This window comes from Mauremys mutica, chromosome 4 (genome assembly GCF_020497125.1).
Source record: "Mauremys mutica isolate MM-2020 ecotype Southern chromosome 4, ASM2049712v1, whole genome shotgun sequence".
Classification (NCBI taxonomy): domain Eukaryota; kingdom Metazoa; phylum Chordata; order Testudines; family Geoemydidae; genus Mauremys; species Mauremys mutica.
In genome coordinates, this window is record NC_059075.1 from 90,233,069 (window position 1) to 90,252,793 (window position 19,725).

The window sequence follows — 19,725 nt, forward strand, 5'->3', positions numbered from 1 at the left end:
TTCCAGTAAGCTTCCTTTTACAGACTAGTCTCCCTCGAGTCTGGGTCCAGCAATCACTCACACCCTTGTAGTTACTGTCCTTTGTTCCAGTTTCTTTCAGGTATCCTTTGGGGATGGAGAGGTTATCTCTTGAGCCAGCTGAAGACAAAATGGAAGGGTCTCCCAGGGGTTTAAATAGACTCTCTCTTGTGGGTGGACACTCCTCCCTCCCCCTGTGTAGAATCCCAGCTACGAGATGGAGTTTTGGAGTCACATGGGCAAGTCACATGTCCACGCATGACTCAGAACTTACAGGTAGCAGCCATGGTTCACATGCTATCTTGAACATCCTCAAGTAGACTTCTTATGTGGCTTGGAGCCTTCCAAGATCCATTGTCCGTTAAGTGTTTCTTGATTGGGCACTTAATTTTCACATTCCTTTCTCAAGAAGCTGACCAAATGCTTTACTAAGGCTACTTAAATCAAGCAAGTACACAGACAATATTCATAACTTCGAGTACAAAAATGACACATGCATACAAATAGGATGAATATATTCAGTAGATCATAATCTTTACATAGATATGTTACATGGCATAAGTAGCATAAAATATATTCCAGTTATGTTATATATACATTCATAAGCATATTCCCATAAAGCATTATGGGGTGCAATGTCACACCCTCCTCCTGAACTTACTACCAGAGACGTAGACACTGTCCACGGCAGAGGCAGTACATGTAAAATAACTGTTTGTCTTTGGTCACACTACCTTTCAGTACCTTTAAACCATATGATGTCATTCATAAGTGTTCTAGCAAGTTTTGGGGTTCCTGGTCCCCGAGTGCCTGCAAACAGGTTGGAGTGTAATATTGCTAACAGAATGCAGACAGCAATATTTGTTAAAGTGTAGGTGTCTTGGCATTTAGCCACCAATGCCATGAGGCGGTGTGCCTCACTTTCCCCTTCCACACAGAGCATGGGTCTGTTATGCTTTTACTGCTGTGTCAAGCTTCCAGCCTGTTTACAGGTATAAGCTGAAAAGTAACATGCTTGTGGGACTGTCTTGTCACCATCCCTAGCATGTACAAAAGTTTGTTCCACAAATCAGGTATGTCCCACATCTTTAAAGGGTTCACCACTAGTATTAACTTCTTTTTCTTGACCCATAGATGAAGTAGCAAGAGACACAAGATTAATAGCAAATCTACGGTGGACAGGCTTTGTTCACACAATTTAGCTTGTTTAGTGTCTATTACATTTTTCAGTTCCTTTGTGTGCCATGATAGGTGCCCTGATGCAGATTCTTCTGTCTCTTTGGAGAAGGCTTTAAATTCGCGCATATGTTTGAGGTTCTGGCAAGGAAAGAGTGTACTGCAACAATGCCTGTTCTTGGCCCCTCCCTCTGGAATTTCTTTGGGCTGGACCCCACACACTTATGAAGTTTTCCTAAGGCAAAGTTTTTCTTCCTCCTGCCTTGAAGAGACAGTTTTATCTCATAGACTTATAGACTTTAAGGTCAGAAGGAACCATTATGATCTTCTAGTCTGACCTCCTGCACAACGCAGGCCACAGAATCTCACCCACCCACTCCTGTAACAAACCCCTGACCTATGTCTGAGCTATTGAAGTCTTCAACTTATCCCTTACAAGCACAGCAGGAACATCTTTCAGTTGAGTGTTTTGGATTGGTAAGACCCCTTTGGACACCCCACTTTCTGTTCCAAAAAGGTTAGCTGGGTGGACTCCCCCCTCCAGGAGATCTGACCCCCAGTCTTCCCTTAAAACCTGATTCACAGGAGAGGGATCTGGCATCTCAAATGCAGATTTTTCACCTTTCTCCTGGGAAAGATCCTCCCTACAAAAGGTGGGCAGACTCTCTGTCCCCCCCACCTCCTCCGTCTGGACTTCCCTCTCAGGGCTCCCCTCTGGGTCAGACACTCCTGTGTCTCCCGAAAGGGAAGGTGACCCTGGTCCAGCTGTGGGCTCACAGCTACCAGCTATGACTGACCCTTCACTGGCCAGTAAAATTCTCCCACTTTCACTCAGATTGGGCTTGCTTCCAGCTACAGAGTCCCTGGGGTCTGTTCCCACCACAGCGGTCACCAGAACCCCAACTTCCACCTTCGGGACACATGTCTCTGTGCACCCCAGGGCAGGCCCAGTCCACCGGTGACCTGCAACTTTCTGGCAGTCAGCAGTTGGAGTGGCCTCTCTGTTACAAGGTGGAACCTTCCCCACCTTCAGGCAGATGATTACTGGACAGGAGCTGGCTTCATCCAGTCCCTCCCTCTGAGACTTGCCTCGAGCCCTGGGGCTACAGGAACTAGTTACAACAATCCCTGCCTCCAAAGCTGCATTTTTTACTGCTAAAGAGGAATCTAAGAGACACCCTCCTATTTCCCTCCAACAGTCCATGTGACTTCAGCCCCCACATCCCCTTCCAGGGCTTTTAGCACAAGATTCCTTCTCACTGCTAACCAACCCTAGGAAAGATTCTGCCACATTAAAGAAATCATTCCCCAGTAGAAATGGTGCAAAACTGTGTGCCACTGTTGCAACAGTCAGTTCAGCCTGCAAATCACTAGTTTACTTGTTCACTTTAGCTAAAGGGGCAAGAACTTTGTAATCTCCCACCAGTTCTAATTCTGCCATTTTCTCCTGGATCAGGTCCCTCCTGACCACAGAAATCTCTGCCCCTGTGTCCCTCAATCCAAGAAGCACTTTTCCATTCTGTTTAACAGTATGCATATGCTCACTGCTTGGTTGTGTAGAAGCAAGCTTTACAAATCCTGTGTGGAAAGAGGCAGCAGCCCCCAGGCTCTGAGAAGAAGCAGCTTCATGTGTTAGGGTACGTCTACACTACGGGACTATTCCGAATTTGCATAAACCGGTTTTGTAAAACAGATTGTATAAAATCGAGTGCGCGCAGCCACACTAAACACATTAAATCGGTGGTGTGCGTCCACGGTCCGAGGCTAGCATCGATTTCTGGAGCGTTGCACTGTGGGTAGCTATTCCGTAGCTATCCCATAGTTCCCGCAGCCTCCCCCTCCCCTTGGAATTTCCGGGTTGAGATCCCAGTGCCTGATGGGGCAAAAATCATTGTTGCGGGTGGTTCTGGGTAAATGTCATCAGTCACTCCTTCCTCTGGGAAAGCAACGGCAGACAAGCATTTCGCGGCTTTTTTCCCTGGATTGCCCTGGCAGATGCTATAGCATGGCAATCATGGAGCCTGTTTTGCCTTTTGTGACTGTCACCGTATGTGTACTAGATGCCGCTAACAGAGGCGATTCAGCAGCGCTACACAGCAGCATGCTTTTGCTTTTGCATGACAGCAGAGATGGTTACCAGCCATACTGTACCATCTACCAATCCATAAATTGGTAAAAAGATGATCATGGTTACCAGTCCTTTTGCACTGCACCATCTGTTGCTGTCATAAGTGCCCCTGGCTGCTCTTAGCCAGGGGCGCAAAAGTCAAAATTGGGAATGACTCCCTGAGTCAATTCCTCCTTTTTGGTATCTAAAAATAGAATCAATCCTGTCTAGAATTTGGGCAAGTGTACTAGAGAACCACTGTATCATAGAACCAGCGAGCACAGCTGCTCTGTGTCAGATCCAGCAGAAATTATGAGCTGTATGCTATTCACAGGGGGTGCTCCTGCAACAACCCCACCTGTTGATTCCATTCTTCCCCCAGCCTTCCTGGGCTACCGTAGCATTGTCCTCCCACTTGTGTGATGAAGTAATAAAGAATGCAGGAATAAGACACAGTGACTTGTTAGTGAGAAATGAATGGAAGGCAGCCTCCAGCTGCTATGATAGTCCAGACAGGACATTAAGAAGTGTGGAGGAGAGGAGCCCAGCATCGCGCTGCTAGTCCAGAGGCAATTGAATCTTTTCTTTACACATGAAGGGTGGGGGCTGATGGAGCTCAGCCCCCTGTTGCTATGATGAGAACGGTTACCAGCCATACTGCACCATCTACCAGGAAAAATTAGGGCCAGGCGCCCTTGATAGACCTAACGGATGCTAGTCGGCATGGTTACCAGTCCTTTTGCACTGCCCCATGTGCCAATAGGCTGATGATGACGATGGATATCAGTCTTACTGCACCATCAGCCACCCATGGCGGGGGGGGGTGGAGCAACGATGTTGGTGTTGAGTGCTGCAGCACCGCGTCTATCTGCAGCATTCAGTAAAGATAGGGTGACATGTAAAAGAGTCAAGAGAGGATTGTTTTCCCTTTCACTTCTGGGGGTGGGTGGGGGGGTGCGTAAATTGCCGAGCTATGCCCTGACCCACCGCGGACACTATTTTTGACCCTAGAAGCATTTGGAGCTCAGCCAAGAATGCAAATGCTTTTCGGATACTGCAGGAACTGTGGGATAGCTTGAGTCCTCCAGTCCATGAGCGTCCATTTGATTCTTTGGCTTTCCGTTACGCTTGTCACGCAGCAGTGCGCTGAGTCCCTGCTATGGCATCTGTCTGGAGATTTTTTAAAAATGATTTTGAATTTTGTCTTCTGTAACGGAGCGCTGATAGAACAGATTTGCCTGCCCTTACTGCGATCACATCCGCATGGTCCATGCTGGAGCTCTTTTTTTTATTTTGATTTCGGACTGCATCGCCACCCGTGCTGATCGGAGCTCCACGCTGGGCAAACAGGAAATATTCAAAAGTTTGCGGGGCTTTTCCTGTCTACCTGGCCACTGCATCCGAGTTCAGATTGCTGTCCAGAGCGGTCAGTGGTGCACTGTGGGATACCACCCGGAGGCCAATACTGTCGATTTGCGGCCACACTAAACCTAATCCGATATGGTAATACCTATACTAGCGCTACTCCTCTCATTAGGGAGGAGTACAGAAACCGGTTTAAAGAGCCCTTTATATCGATATAAAGGGCCTCTCAGTGTGGACGGGTGTGGCGTTAAATCAGTTTTACGCTCCTAAAACCGGTTTAAACGCCTAGTGTAGACCAGGCTTTACTTGCTGCCTGTTTCCACTCAGCAAAGGACGCTTATTCCTCAGGTGCCCAGTGAACTTACAATTATAGCACCTCTTGGGCTCCTCTGCTTGTACAGGAGATTTGGGACAAGTAACGGGGAATGGGGAGGTGAATGCCCAGCCTTCTTTTTCCCAGGGGTAAAACAGTGATTTTGCTTTCCCTCAAACCTGTACCCCTCTTCCAGTGGTTTATGTTTAATTGCAGCTTGTGCTTGCTCATAGGAGTCTGCAAAGCCAGATAATTCACTCACTGCATTTACCTTTTTGTCCCACAAATACTGTTTTACATTATCACTGCACATATTCAGGAATTGTTCCTGAGTAACCAAATCACACATTCCTTCCAAGCTTGTAATGCCTTTCCCCTTTCTGTTATATTAGGAGTCTCTGCTTTTGTTTCTTAGCTCCAGCCCTCATGAGAGTCCAAACAGCAAGGAGAGAACCATTTTTTCTTGTGAGCATCTTTATATGCCCTATCCCCCCGAGTTCAAACCAATGGGACAAGCACTCTGGCATATAACTTCTTCATGGGTGAATGGGGCAATCAACAAAGATTTTGTCCTACAATGGTCCATTTACTTTTGATAATCCTTATTGATGAGTGGGGAAATCATTCTTCCTGCCTAGGTTCACCAGCTCAGAACAGGCATTTTTACAATTATAAAGCAAAACTTTCATATTACTGTATGGCATGGGATACAGACATTAGAAGTAAGAATAATGCATGCAATAACTTATAAGCATTTTATAGAGTCTAAACTCTAAATACATCTTTATAAGTCTAACACCTGACTTGAACAATATTAACATACAAGTGAGCCGGTCTGATTTCCAGCTATGAATTTGTTAGTGCTCAGCTGACACCTACGGACTTGGCAAGAGCTGGTGCCTCATCTGCCAGCATCACAACCTCATTATGCCTTGTTAGTCCTGCTCCAATGGAATGACAGATCCCACACTATTCTGATGCTTTCTTATAAAGGAGGTTCAGTGGTAAGGGTGGTAAATCTGGTGGTAAATTTCCAGGAAATCTGGATTCAGTTTCCTGCTCTGGCACAGACTTCCTGTGTGACCTTCACATTTAGGGCTTGGCTAACACTTAGGTGTTATTATGGCTTAACTATTCCTAATTAACTCCATGTGCCATGTGGTGGGTTCTCTTATTCCAGCATAACAGTGTCTTGTTTTAAATGAGCATAACCCACATGGAGTTAATCAGGAATAGTTAATCTACTTAAAATTCACATCCTACCTTATGCTGGGTTAATTTTCAAGACAAGCCCTTAGCCATCTGTGCCTCAGTTCCCTATCTGTAAAATGGGAATAATATCACTTGCCTGCTTCACAGGGGTGTTATGAGGAGAAATAAATTAAATAAATTAAAGATTATGCAGGATGCAACTGCTATGGTAATGGAAACCATTATCAAATTAAATCTATGTACGGACTTTTTTTAAAAAGAACACAATTTCTGCCAATATGTGTTTTAATTTTTAAAATATACACTAATATATATATAATAGAGAAATACATGGTAAACTTTTAGGTGTGTATAATTCAGCAAAAATATTGAAAGTTGTGGGCCACGTCCTCAGTTGCAACAAAGCTCTACTCAGCAAAGCATAGAAGGTAGGGGGCAAAGGTGGCTTTTTAGCCACTTCTGCACTTCCCCAATCCCTAGCGCTACCAGGAGCTGTTCAGCCCCCAGTGTAAATTAGAACAGACTCAGAGCTTCTGAAAATTATGCCTGGCAGCACAACCCCCTATGGGCCATTTCACAGCTGGGGTTCACTGTAGCACAGCTCCTGTCACACCCCCTTCCTTGGTCATGCATCTGATACATTAATTCAGGGAAGTTCTCTCCTCCCAGTGATTGTCCTATGGCAGGGGAATCACTGTGACCTGGGTAAGCCAGCTTTATGGTTGCTTTGCTCCCCAGGGAGAGTGGAAAACAGATTTATTAGGTGTCAAGATCTGTTATATTAGGATTACTTTAAAATGCATATTCAACCAATACACTGAAGTTAATGGGAGCTGGCATTTACAGTAAGTTATGTATTAAGGGACTTTTAAAATGAAAGCTGATAACTTTCCAGTAGATGTATTTCAATAAGTATTTTGGAACTTCACTCCATGTATTATTCATTTCATCTTATTAAGTCTGCCTGCCAAAATTCCTTACACCGTTTTTAATTAAAACAGCTAGTACACATGTGCACTAACTTTTTCTAAGCAACACTACCTGTAACTCTCTCTTCTTTCTTATGCATCTCTATTCCATGTGGAACATAGTGCCTTCACCAGTGTCTTTTGTCTTTGCTGGTCTCCTGCCACAGTCTTAGCTTCTTCCCATGTCATTCTGATAGTTTTCAATTCAGCATCTGTTGTGTGTTTCCATGTTATCCTCAATCTACCTTATCACATCTTACCCTGGGGTTTGCAGTCCAATGCCTGTCTTGTTCTTTTATTGATGTCTTTTCTCCATGTATATCCTAGTCATCTCCATTTTGGTTGCGGAATTTCCTGTCCTATCGGATTCTGTTTCATCCTTCACCAGAGTTCTTCACTGGTGATTTTTTTTTGTCTGGCCATCTGATATTGAGGATTTGTCTAAGGCAGCTGTTTATGAAAACTTGGAGTTTAGATAATAAGGTTTTAAGTCTCCAAGTTCAGCACCATGTAGTTTGACCAACTTTACAATGATGTTAAATATTCAAAATTTAGTTTGGAAGGCAAGATTTCTGTTTCTGCAGATTAGCTTTAGAGTTACAAAGTCATGTCTGGCTTTCACTATTCTGTCTTAAATGTCTCTCTCTTCCACCTGGTATAATTACAATACTTCCAAGAAAGGTGAAATATTTGACCTCTTTTATGTCAGTCCCAGAAAGTGTTTGTGGTTTTTTTATGTTTGTTGATTCTCATGGTTTTCCTTTTCTTGACGTGGATTTTCAGCCCTAGTAATGGCACATAGGCCTGAAGATCATTTGTTTTGGCTCGCATATCTCTATGGGTATGGGATAACAAGCTGATGTCATCTACAAAGTCAAAGTCCTCTAACTTCTATGTGAAAATACATTGTATATCCCTGGGTGGTTCTGTGGTTTCTCCTTACCCAATCCACTACCAGTAAAAAGATTGGGATGACATAAGACATTCTTGTCTGATATCCACAGTAACCTCAAACGGCTTAGTCAGTTTGCTGTTATGTGTTACTTGGCATGTCAGATTTTCATAGAAGCTCTGAATGATGTTCACAAATTTCTGAGGCATTTCATAGTGTAGCAACTTCCATAAAACTATTCTATCCACTCTACCAAAGGCTTTTTGGAAATTTATAAAATTCATATAAAGCAGTGACTGCCATTTGATCGACACTTCTATGATGATACATTGGGTTACTATTTGATATGTACATGATTTCTCCTTCCTGTTCTTGCCATAACCTTGAATATAGCAACTTGAAGGGCATTTAATTTTCACAGTGACTTTGGTTCCCTTTCTTTGGCAGCTTCATAATATGACCCTTTTTCCACTCATTTGGTATATTTTCTTCTTCCCATATCTTTTGTAAGAGGCCTATCAAAATGTCTACTGTGTGCTTCAAGTCTGCCTTAAGACCCTACATTGGAATGTTATCTGGACTTGGTGCCGTTCCACTTTTTAACCAATTGATTGCCCTCTCTACTTCTACTCTCATGACAGGTCCTATTTCAACATCAGCTGGATCTTCTCCTTCCTATATAGCTGGGGGATTGGCCACTGCTCATGATTCTTAGTTGATTAAAGAACTTCCTCCATATATTTACGGTATTTGTTCTGACATTTTCGTTGTTAAGTTGCCCTTGTTATCTTAAACTGGTCTGTTTGTATCTGTTTTTCTTCCTGACAACTATCTTATCACGTTGTACAGGGTCTTCACATCATTTTGTGCTGCAGCCATCTATGCATCTGTTGCTATGTTGTCTATAAAGTCTCATTTGTCTGTTCTAGGACTCTTTTTGGCCTGTTTGTTCTTTACAGAATATTCTTCCTGGAGTTGCTGTGTCTGAGTTCTTATTGCTTGATTTAGTTTCAGTTTAACTTTGCGTACTGTTTTAGCTTGATGATATTATAAGATGGGCATATCTGCTGTTCCAATCTCTTCTTTGTTCTTATTTTTATTCTCAATTTAGCTACCACTAGTGCATGGTCTGTCCCACATCTGTTCTGCTCCTGCTGTGTATATCTTCTATAGTTCTTCTCTATTTTCACCGAATTGTAATGTGATCAGTTTGGTTCCCTGTTCTATGATCTGGTGACCTCCAATGTAAAATAAAAACAAATTTTGAAACCTTGCAAGTTGTCATGAAACAGAATTGATGCCATCCAGGCAACTCTAATAGACATGCCATCACCTGCATACACAAGTGCTAGTGTGAAAAATATTCATCAAAATAGTGCACATGAAGGGGGACAAATGGATGCCAGGATGAGATGAGGCCTCTTTGAAATTCAGGCTCATTTTTAAGTGGTGAGGGGTTACCTATACTAAAGGTGCTGCTACTCTGAAACCTAGCTGGCAGTATACTCATTTTGAATGTAGGAATCCACACAGGCCTTTTAACGTCTTTTGGTTGGGGGTACCTGAAGTTCAGCTAACCTGTTTGGCCCCTCTCAAAATCGTATTTCTGCCAAAGAGAGCTAAAAAACCAGCCCACTAACAGAAATCTGTGAACACTTGAGCAGACCATGCATTCCAACCAGTAGGGGCGGTGGTGTTCAAATCATTATACTCTCCCTATCTTCACAGGCCTCTTCTACATCCTCTTCTACAATCCTGCAAAAGCTGGTGCTCTGCAAGCTACTGCCCCCACAGCTGAGAGTACAGCTGGAGACTGCTAGATCCCCCTGTTAAAAGCCCATAGTGGAAACCAAAGCACCTTACTGGAGAAAGTGTGCAATGATTTACCTAGCTTCCCCCACCATGGTGCAAAAGTCCTTCTTTGACAGGTCTTTAGAGGCAGCAGGTGGTCAGCAAAATGGTTCCTGACAGTGAAGTAGCACAGCTGCTGTAGGAGCTTTGTTCTTCAGGGGCTGCAGGGAAAGAAGGGCACTGAGTGGGAGCAGGGACAGCAGAGGCTCCACATAGAAGCCTCTTTATATCAGACCCATGACTTCAATGGTGGAACCACTCAAAAACCAGCAGAAGAATTCCAAGGAAATGCCACAAGTTTAAATTTACAAGGTTTCCACTCCCCTACATGGGAGTAAAACACATATGGAGGAATGGGGTCCTCTGGCAGCACAATGGATGATTTGGAGAGGAATGGGGATTAGCACTATATTGGTTCACTTGACTTCTCTTTTCTAAATCCCAGCTTTAGGCTTTTATTTCACACCAGAAAAACCTACTAAATGTTGAAGTTTAGGAAATCATTCATAACAAATAATTTAATGTTTTCATTAACACATCATAAAAAGTGTGTGAACACCTCACCCTTTGTTTTTTAATTCAAACGAATATTGACAGAAAATATATCTACTATTCCATCGGTTCCTAATGATGCCACCATTTAAATAATAATTACAATACATGCTAATGCATCAAATCTGGTGCACCTTTTTAACATATTATTTCTGTTACAATAACATGCCTCATCATCTGCTGACTTTAGAGTATTGCTTTTAAAAAAAAACAATATTTGATCTCACTGTCTGGCTAACAATTAATCCTCTTTCACCACGCACCAAACTGTATTAATACCCTGCAAATCTTCAAGGTGTAAGTTACACATGATTTAGTATAAAAGGTAAGCTTGGGGCTTTGCTCTCTCTACAGCTATTACCAGCAAAACAAGTAGAATACATGTGAGTTTTCATCAGTTCTTGAATTAAGGTTTGTTGGTTGGATTTGTGGTTTTTTTTGAAATTGCAAACGTATGTTTAATTGCTTTTTAAAAAATTGTATTCCTTACCATTACTATTCCTTAGTTCTAATGTATTTACACTATTTTTTTCCATAAGAGGAAGGTTACCTGGATTCTTTGTAACAAGAATTGAGATATGATTTATTCATAGAAAATATCTTGGTGTACTGCAATCATTTTCTCTCAAAGATTACTGGATATACAGTTCTACTCATTTAACAAAACCAGCCTCCCTTAACAATAATCCTACAACTGTATTTTGCTGAATGTGCTGTATGTTTTCAATGTTCCTCAATGTTGCTGAAAAATTGTTCTTGTATTAACATTTGTGGATAATCGGAAGATATAGGTTTTGTCTTTTTCCACTGAAATCTTATGTTTTAAATAACTCTACATGTTCTTCCAGTATGTCTGAACTGTTTTCATTATACTACAGGATGAAGACAATTAATTGTTACTTGCTGTTACTTTGCTGGAAAGCAATTTGTGGTAATATCTGTGAGCTGTCCAATATCACCATAGCAGTGGAGAAGGAGGAGTGCAGGTTCTGCATTAGTGTGAATGCCACTTGGTGCTCTGGATACTGCTTCACAAGGGTGAGAATCTAAGTTGTCAAAATAATGGACAGGAATTAAATACTCCCCCAAAATTAATATAAACAAGCCAGTCTTCCAGTCTGTAATGAGTCTGTAATGAGTCAGCCAGGGTCCAGTTAAATGTGAAACAGCCTTAAATAACTAATGTGTGTTATGAAGTGGAGCTGTAACTATCACAGCTGTCTTGAAGTGCAGAGAGACAGATGAGAAGGTGCTTGGGTCTCCTTAAGTTCCGCATTTATTCATCTGCATACAAAGGTTTCCTAACATTGGATTGTGTAAAAAAAAGAAAATCACCCTTTAATTAATTTGGTTTGAAAGGCACTTATCAACTGTCCTTCCTTCTCTGCATATATAAACATTGTGCATCTCATGGAATATGTTGGTTTATATAGTTCCTTTAATTTTAAAAAGACTTGCATACTCAGGGCCTGCTGAGTGCTCCTTCGCAATACTAAGTGCTCCTAACTCCCAATGACATCAGGGCACTCGGCAGCCCAAAGGAGTGCTCCGCATTGTGCAGGATTGAGTATTAAAGAGTCTTTCAGATGCAAGCTGATATGTGGAGGCAAATTCTGCTCTCGGTTACTCTGGCATGTCTCCCATCAATGTCACTGCATCATTGACAGCAGAATTTTAGCCTTAGTGATTATACCTGAGAGCAACTGAGAGTCTACCGCATTTGGTAACAAAAGACAAATTCAAAAATGTAAACCTTAGTAAATTCTGTAAGGCAATCCAGTATAAAGTTTGACAAGTATTTTGAGCCAAGAATTAGCCTAAATGATTGATTATAAACTGTGTATTTGTTTTCTCACATTAAAGATGCTAACAAATCTTTCTTGTGTTATTCAGTGTAATGAGCATACATTTTGAATGTATCATGAACCAGAAATATGGAAAAACATAGATAATAAATATGACCCCAAGCCTTAAAGTTTAGCTCCAGATGGATCTTCCCCTCAGTTTGGAGGATGGTCACGTTTGGTGTCCCAATTGTATCCATCACAGAGATGGGACATAATCACAAAGTTTGTACAGCTGAGAAGTTGGTCATATATTGAGGCCAGTCTAGTCTCTGCCTTGTGCCAATTTCTATTTAATACAGGGCTGGAAAAGGATATAATCTGGTGGTTGCACTGGAGTTTACATATCCAATCATTACCAAATAGACATCTGTGCCTTTCATATAAAAGGCACTTTGAGTTCTAAAAACAATAATCATTTAGAGTTACACCATAGTTGCATGTATTTACTACATCGGTTCTTTGAAAGGAGAAAACTGGAAGACTTGGTTGTAATTTTAAGCCTAACACGTCAATGGGATTCTTTCCACTGAGTTCACTGGGCTTTGGGTGAGATCCTACATGCAGATTCTAGTTTTTACAAACTCTGAGAAACATCAAAGGTCTCAAACTAATTTCAAATCAAATATTTCCTTCCTGTCATTTTCAGGATCCAGTGTATAAGTACCCCCCAGTATCATCAGTTCAGCAAACCTGTACTTTCAAGGAGCTTGTTTATGAAACAGTGAAGATCCCTGGATGTGCTGACCATGCTGAATCATTTTATTCATACCCAGTGGCTACCGAGTGCCATTGTGAGTCATGTGATACTGACAACACTGACTGCACTGTGAGAGGCTTAGGACCAAGCTACTGCTCCTTCAACCAAAACCAAAGCAAAGAATAAGAAGTACTGGAGATGTTAGTTTAGTTTTGGTTTTCTGTTTTAAATATGTAAATGTATTGTATTAAAATGGTACAAAGAGGGCAGGACAGCAAACAAAGAAATTTACATACAGCCAAGTTTAAAACAATTATATTAGCAATATATAAAATGGAGAGCTACAGCTTATATTTGTCTTCAGTGGCTTCCTCTCACATTACAAATCAAGGTCAGTTTCCTTTTGATCAACTTCATTATCCTTCCGACATTTTTGCCCTTATCTCAGCCAACACTCCCTTCCATTCTCTACACACCTCCATTCTGTCTTCCCTCATGGCTCCATTTGTCTCCTGCTGCTCTCAGCTTTGCATCTTATTCCATGCCATCCCTTTTGCTTCAAACAGCTTCCCACCAACCATGCACCAAGTAGCTTTTATCCCCTCATTCCACTCCCCCTTAGAACACATTTATTTTTAAAAGCCTTCCATCATTGATCGCCTGCTCAGCAGTGTCTGCACACCTATTTTTTCACTGTTATCCTGTATATCTTAATTATCTAAGTTAGACTATAAGCCTCTCTGGGCAGGGACCTTCATTTTTAATGTTTTGTAAAGCATCATGTACATGCTCATTATAGGGATCTAGAAACAAAGACCAAGAGTAATATTTGCAGGTAGGTCTTAGGGTAGGTCCACATAGCAATTAAACACCTGCGGCTGGCCCTGGTCAGCTGACTTGGGATTAGGCTGCAGGGCTGTAAAATTCCTGTGTAGATGTTCAGGTTTGGGCTGGAGCCCAGTCTCTGTGACCCTGCAAGGTGGGAGGGTCCCAGAACATGGGCTCCAACCCAAGCCCAAATGTCTACACCAAAATTAAACAGCCCCAGAGCTGAGCCCCGCGAACCCGCATCAGCTGTCTTGGGTCAGCCACAGGTGTTTAACTGCAGTGTAGACATATCCTTAGTGACTTAGGAGCCTATGTCCCATTCTAAAAAGTGAAAGTCAATTGAAAGTCAATGGGAATTAGGCTCCTAAGTCACTTTTGAAAATGGGACTTCAGCTCCTCAGTCGCTTTTGAAAATTTTACCTCATCTTTTCAGAGTCATCATATTTCCCCTTTATTGTGGAATTCTACACAAGAATGAAGGATCTTTCTAACCTAGGCCCCAATCCTGCAAAGACACACTGCTTAACTTTAGACACACTGTGTATAGTTATTCACATATATATATATGTCTTTGGAGGATTGAGACCTAGGTTGTCAAGATCCCTTATTCTTTCATAGAGTTCCACACAATTAATGTGATAGTAGATTTTTAGATCTTTACAACAGTTTCATATTCAACAATTGTCTTTTTTGCAGTGATGGTATTAGTTTAGTATTTATTCTATACGGTATATTTCTCACTAGTAGAGAAAATGTTTAGTCCATTGTATGTACCAATGGCTATTAATGCTTAAGGTTATTATGCATATAATTATCTAGAGGAGATTGTCTGTTAATAGAGAAATCTCTCTTATCCATAGTATTTAATTTATTTAATTTCTTTTTTTACTGAAAAAAATAGTTCTCATCACAATTTTGTTGAGATGTCATTTTGGAGGTCTTTATTGCTCTACTGAAGTTATAAGAGACAGAACAATAATATGTATATTGAACCTGATTCTCTTTTTGCTTAGACCAGTTTTATACTAGAATAACTCCATTGATGTCAGTAGAGCTACTCCTGATTTGCGTTGGTGTGAGATCAGAATCAAGGTTATTACGCATATTCGGTCCCAAACCACCACTCCTTACTCAGGCAAGGGAATTTTAACTGAATAAGTATTGCAAGATTAGGTCTTTATTTTCAGAGAGAGAGAGAAAAAATAAATGTGCCTTCAAAAGTGTTTCTGTTAATTCTATCTGTGCTTGTTTCTGACTCTTGAAATATTAAAAAGGATTGTTGCATTTACATCATTTTATTCTTTTGTAATGGTCTTATTTAAAAAGTTACAATCCATCAACATAGTATTCTTGAAATCATTAATTTTTTTCTTGATCTCATAACTGACGTTGCAATATCTCGTTAGTAATTTGCTAATCTAAACTGTGTTTGCATCAGCTCAGTTTTGGGCCAGATGGGATCCCACAATCTATTGTAAAAACACAGATACATTTTGTCCAATAGAGGGCAGTGGCACATTATGTAATTTTGATTAAGTGAGCCAGGATTAAAATCAGGATTATAATGAAAGTCTAAAGTTTAAAACAGAAAATGAAGATTACCAAGGTGAAACACTAGGGTTAATATAATAAATCTGACATAAAAAGCCATGATTGTTTATAACTGCCAGCTGTCACAACTTCACTTTACATCTGATCTGCAGTTCCCTAACCTGGACTGAGGGGATAGAGTATCTCCCACTCAATTACCACATCATTTCAGGCAGCACTGTCCCAACACATTCCTCTTAAGTTGTGAGATCCAACAGACTCTCACAGGACATTTTGGGACAGCACTTGTAAAACATGCTTTAAAAAGGCTAGAGATTTACACAGTGCCACACAACAATGCTTATGTTTGTCTGTACTAGAACTGTGGAAATGAAGCATAATAAATTATTTATTTGTTGAATTTACCATCTTTTTCTGTTTGTGATTTTCCCATGAGCAGCTTATTAGTTCATAAGTATGTTCACCTAGGGCTAAAGTCTCAGCTATGCAGAGGGCCCGCACAAGGCTTGTGCACTACCCCTCCTGAAGGCTTTCCATTGACTTCACCGAGTTTTGCATCATGGTCTTATATGGAACCTAAATGTTGCGTAGGCTTTGAGCTGGCCCTCTACACTGGGATGAATGCAGGGGTGGCTCTAGCAATTTCGCCGCCCCAAGCACAGCAGCACGCCGTGGGGGGCGCTCTGGCGGTCGCCGGTCCCGCGGCTCTGGTGGACCTCCTGCAGACGTGCCTGCGGAGGGTCCACTGGTCCAGCGGCTTCGGTGGAGCATCCGCAGACATGCCTGCGGGAGGTCCACCGGAGCCGCCTGCTGCCCTCCCGGTGACCGGCAGAGCACCCCCCGCGGCATGCCGCCCCAAGCACGCGCTTGGCGTGCTGGGGCCTGGAGCCGGCCCTGGATGAATGTCACCCCCCAAACATTTCTTTGACTACTACTTCTTCTGTACATTGTTCACGAGCAAGTCATCGTCAGTAGTGGATCTGCAGAACTCCACTTCTGTTGGCTTGTTTTGATTGGACACATACTGCAGGTAACATGCTATAGCTTTTATTCTCCATAGTTTAAGACCAGAAGTATGCATTATATCACTTAGTCTGACCTCCTATATATCACAGGCCATAGAATTTCACCCAGTTATCACTCCATTGAGCCCAATAGCTTGCATTGACTAAATCATCTTCCAGAAAGTCATCCAGACATCAAAGGATGGAGACTTAGTAGGTTGGTCTGTTGGACACTCAGTTTGAATATTCAAAATTTGCTTTCACGTAATGTCCAGTGTGTTTAAAACTGGCTGTTACATGAATATCCTTACCACTAATCTGTTACTCAGATATCCGCAGGTAGTAAACTTCAATGGGGTAGTGTGATGGGGCTGAACCCCAATCACCTAAAAAACAAGGATAAGAATCCCAATTACTTATGCTCTGCACATGAGTGATAATTAATTAATTGCCTCCTGGACGAAGGCAGTGGACCTAGGCCTTATAAGTAGACTGGGGGAGTTCAGCTGGGCAGAAGCCCTGGGGTAAGGTTTAACAGACAGGAAACAATGGAGAAAGAACTCTACAGGAGCTGTGTCATCCCCTGCTGGCAAAGCTCTGAGGTAGGCCTAACAAGGGAACTACAGTGGTATGTGAGCGGCGTAAAAGGGGAATTATTTTGAAGATTTGTTTGGATTTTTATGTGGACTCATTTGTATTACCCTAAAAAGAGTTTAGGCTTTCATGTGACTTGGCTGGAGGGCTAAGCCACAGAACATCCAGAAGGAGATGAAGGTTGGGAAAGGCTATTGTAGGGCTGAGGGAGAGCACAGTAGTGGGCACTAGAGACAAGGATCCCATGCAATGCTTCAACCAGAGATGAGGGGGTGCCTATGAGGTGAGGCTGCACTACTACAAGCGTGAACACCAATGAGTTATGAGGTCTGTAGGAAGGTTCGGCTGAGGCTCGTCCCCCTCCGGGGCGGCAGGGAACCAGGCCGCCTCACTACTTGGGTCAGGTGTGTCGTGGAATTAGCTTGGCTGTGCAACAAACAGTCAGCAGCTCCGGTCCTCTGGCAGGGGCTGAGCAACCCGTTCAAGAGTACCAAGCCCCGGCCCTAGATCAGGGCGGGCCACAGTCAGTAGCTCAGGCCCTCAGGCAAGGGCTGAGCAAACAGGTTCAAGAGCAAATCCCCAGGCTCCTGGCTTTGAGCAACCAGGGAGAGGGGGAGACTGCCACCTGCGAGCTGGGTGGCAGAGGGGATGCTGGCCCACCCACTTCACTGCATTTCAGCCCAGGGCCCTAGCAGCAGCAGAAGACCCACTTCTGTGTCAGTGAGGATCTTGACTGCAACACACTGACATGGGCTCTGGCAGTGTTGCAGCCAGACTTGGGTCGGCTGCCCCCGGGCTACTTCCTACCTCCCCCTCTAGAGAGTACCTGGGTCCGGACAGCGTCCTCCATGGGGTCACACACCATGGGCTCCTCAGGGTAACTGGCAAACGGTAGGCCTGGCAGTTCCTCAGGATAATGGGCGAGCGGGAGGCTTGGTAGCGTCTCTGGGCTCAGGCTAGCATCAGGCATTGGCTGGTCTGGCCAGTCCTCGGTTCAGCCGCTGATCACCATGGTCTCCCCACTGGGAGCTACACCACAGGCATCTGATCTCTCCAGTGGCGGCGCTTCAAGTGAGCTCTGGGCTTTTATACTTCCTGTCCTGCGCCTTGACCTCTGAGGGGCAGGTGCAGAGTTTGCTGGCTCCGCCCACTTTGATGTCCAGGGAGGCTCGTCCCCTTCCGGGGCAGCGGGGAGCCAGACCGCCTTGCTACAAGGTCCAAAATAACTTCAATTTATTATGTGAGCAAATCTTTGAAGTACTTGCCCTGCTCTAGCTATTATGGTAACTAGATACAACACTTCTCAATAGGTTGAAGTCTCACCTGAAGCACTGGTGAGACTCAATATTGTCAGTAAATGGGATAAAAGTTTGGAGATATGTTACTACATGTTAAGTAGGATTTGCAAAAGCTTTCAGTGTTGGTGTAATTTTGCTCCTATCGAAGTCAATGACCCACTGACTTTAACAGAGTAGAATCCTTCTAGGAGGAATTGCATATAAGAATTCCTCATAAAATTATCATTTTAAAGGCAAGCTCTGCAGAAGGACTATGCAATTTGTCACTTTTTGTGTCCAATTTCACTAAGTTTGACAAACAAACATGTTGGAGAAGCAAGTAGCTAGTACACAGCTTGTAACATTAAAAGCTCTAATGAATTGTATTGCTGAAATACTGAAAATAGCTGTTGTCTTCCCTCCTGTAATATCTGATAAGGTCCAAAGCAGCAAAAAATGTTAGTCTTCTCCCTCAACAAGACAGCAAGCAGGAGATCTGGGAAATCATCTTCTGTCGGTTTGCGTGTGCTTATATAGCATGGAGGTTGTGTCACTTAAGCTGAATGAGGCACTTGGAGACAATTAGATGCACGGTGTAAGATATTCAAAGAGCAACTTCCAGCAAAGACAACCCAAGCTCTACTGAGCTCACAGTGAGTCAGCTAGGCCTTGTCTACACTACAAGACTATTTCGAATCTACTTAAGTCGAATTTGTGGATTCGACCTTATGAAGTCGAATTTGTGTATCCACAGTAAATACACTAATTCGAATTTCCGAGTCCACATTAACAGGGCCGGCATCGACTTTCGAAGCGGTGCACTGTGGGAAGCTATCCCACAGTTCCCGCAGTCCCCGCTGCCCATTGGAATGCTGGGTAGAGCTCCCAATGCCTGCTGGGGGAAAAAATGTGTCGAGGGTGGTTTTGGGTAACTGTCGTCATCGAACCATCAATCACGCCCTCCCTCCATGAAAGCGCCGGCGGGAAATCTGTTCGCGCACTTTTCTGGTCGGTTACAGCGCGGACGCCACAGCACTGCGAGCATGGAGCCCGCTGCGATCATCGCTGCACTTATGGCCGTTGTCAACTCCTCGCACCTTATCGTCCACCTCTTCCACAGTCAGCTGCTGAGAAATCGGGCGAGGAGGCTCCGGCAGCGCGGTGAGGAGAGTGGCGCAGACCTCTCAGAAAGCAGGGTACGCCGCGCAGTGGAGATCATGATGGCAATGGGTCAAGTTCATGGTGTGGAACGGCGATTCTGGGCCCGGGAAACAAGCACGGACTGGTGGGACCGCATAGTGCTGCAGGTCTGGGATGAATCACAGTGGCTGCAAAACTTCAGGATGCGTAAGGGCACTTTCCTTGAACTCTGTGACTTGCTGGCCCCTGCCCTGAAGCGCCAGGACACCCGGATGCGAGCAGCCCTGAGTGTGCAGAAGCGAGTGGCCATAGCCCTCTGGAAACTTGCAACGC

At 43.3% G+C, this 19,725-nt stretch overlaps 1 protein-coding gene across 1 annotated transcript in view; it reads left to right on the plus strand.

The window, feature by feature from the left end:
• The window catches only part of FSHB (follicle stimulating hormone subunit beta), a 196,706-nt gene extending 183,182 nt beyond the window's left edge, over nucleotides 1-13,524 (plus strand). The window contains exons 8-9 of the mRNA XM_045013232.1: nucleotides 11,333-11,492; nucleotides 12,948-13,524. Coding sequence (XP_044869167.1) covers nucleotides 11,333-11,492; nucleotides 12,948-13,184 — 397 coding nt within the window. The 3' untranslated portion in view covers nucleotides 13,185-13,524. The remainder of the gene's footprint in view (nucleotides 1-11,332; nucleotides 11,493-12,947) is intronic.
• Nucleotides 13,525-19,725: the final 6,201 nt, after the last annotated feature.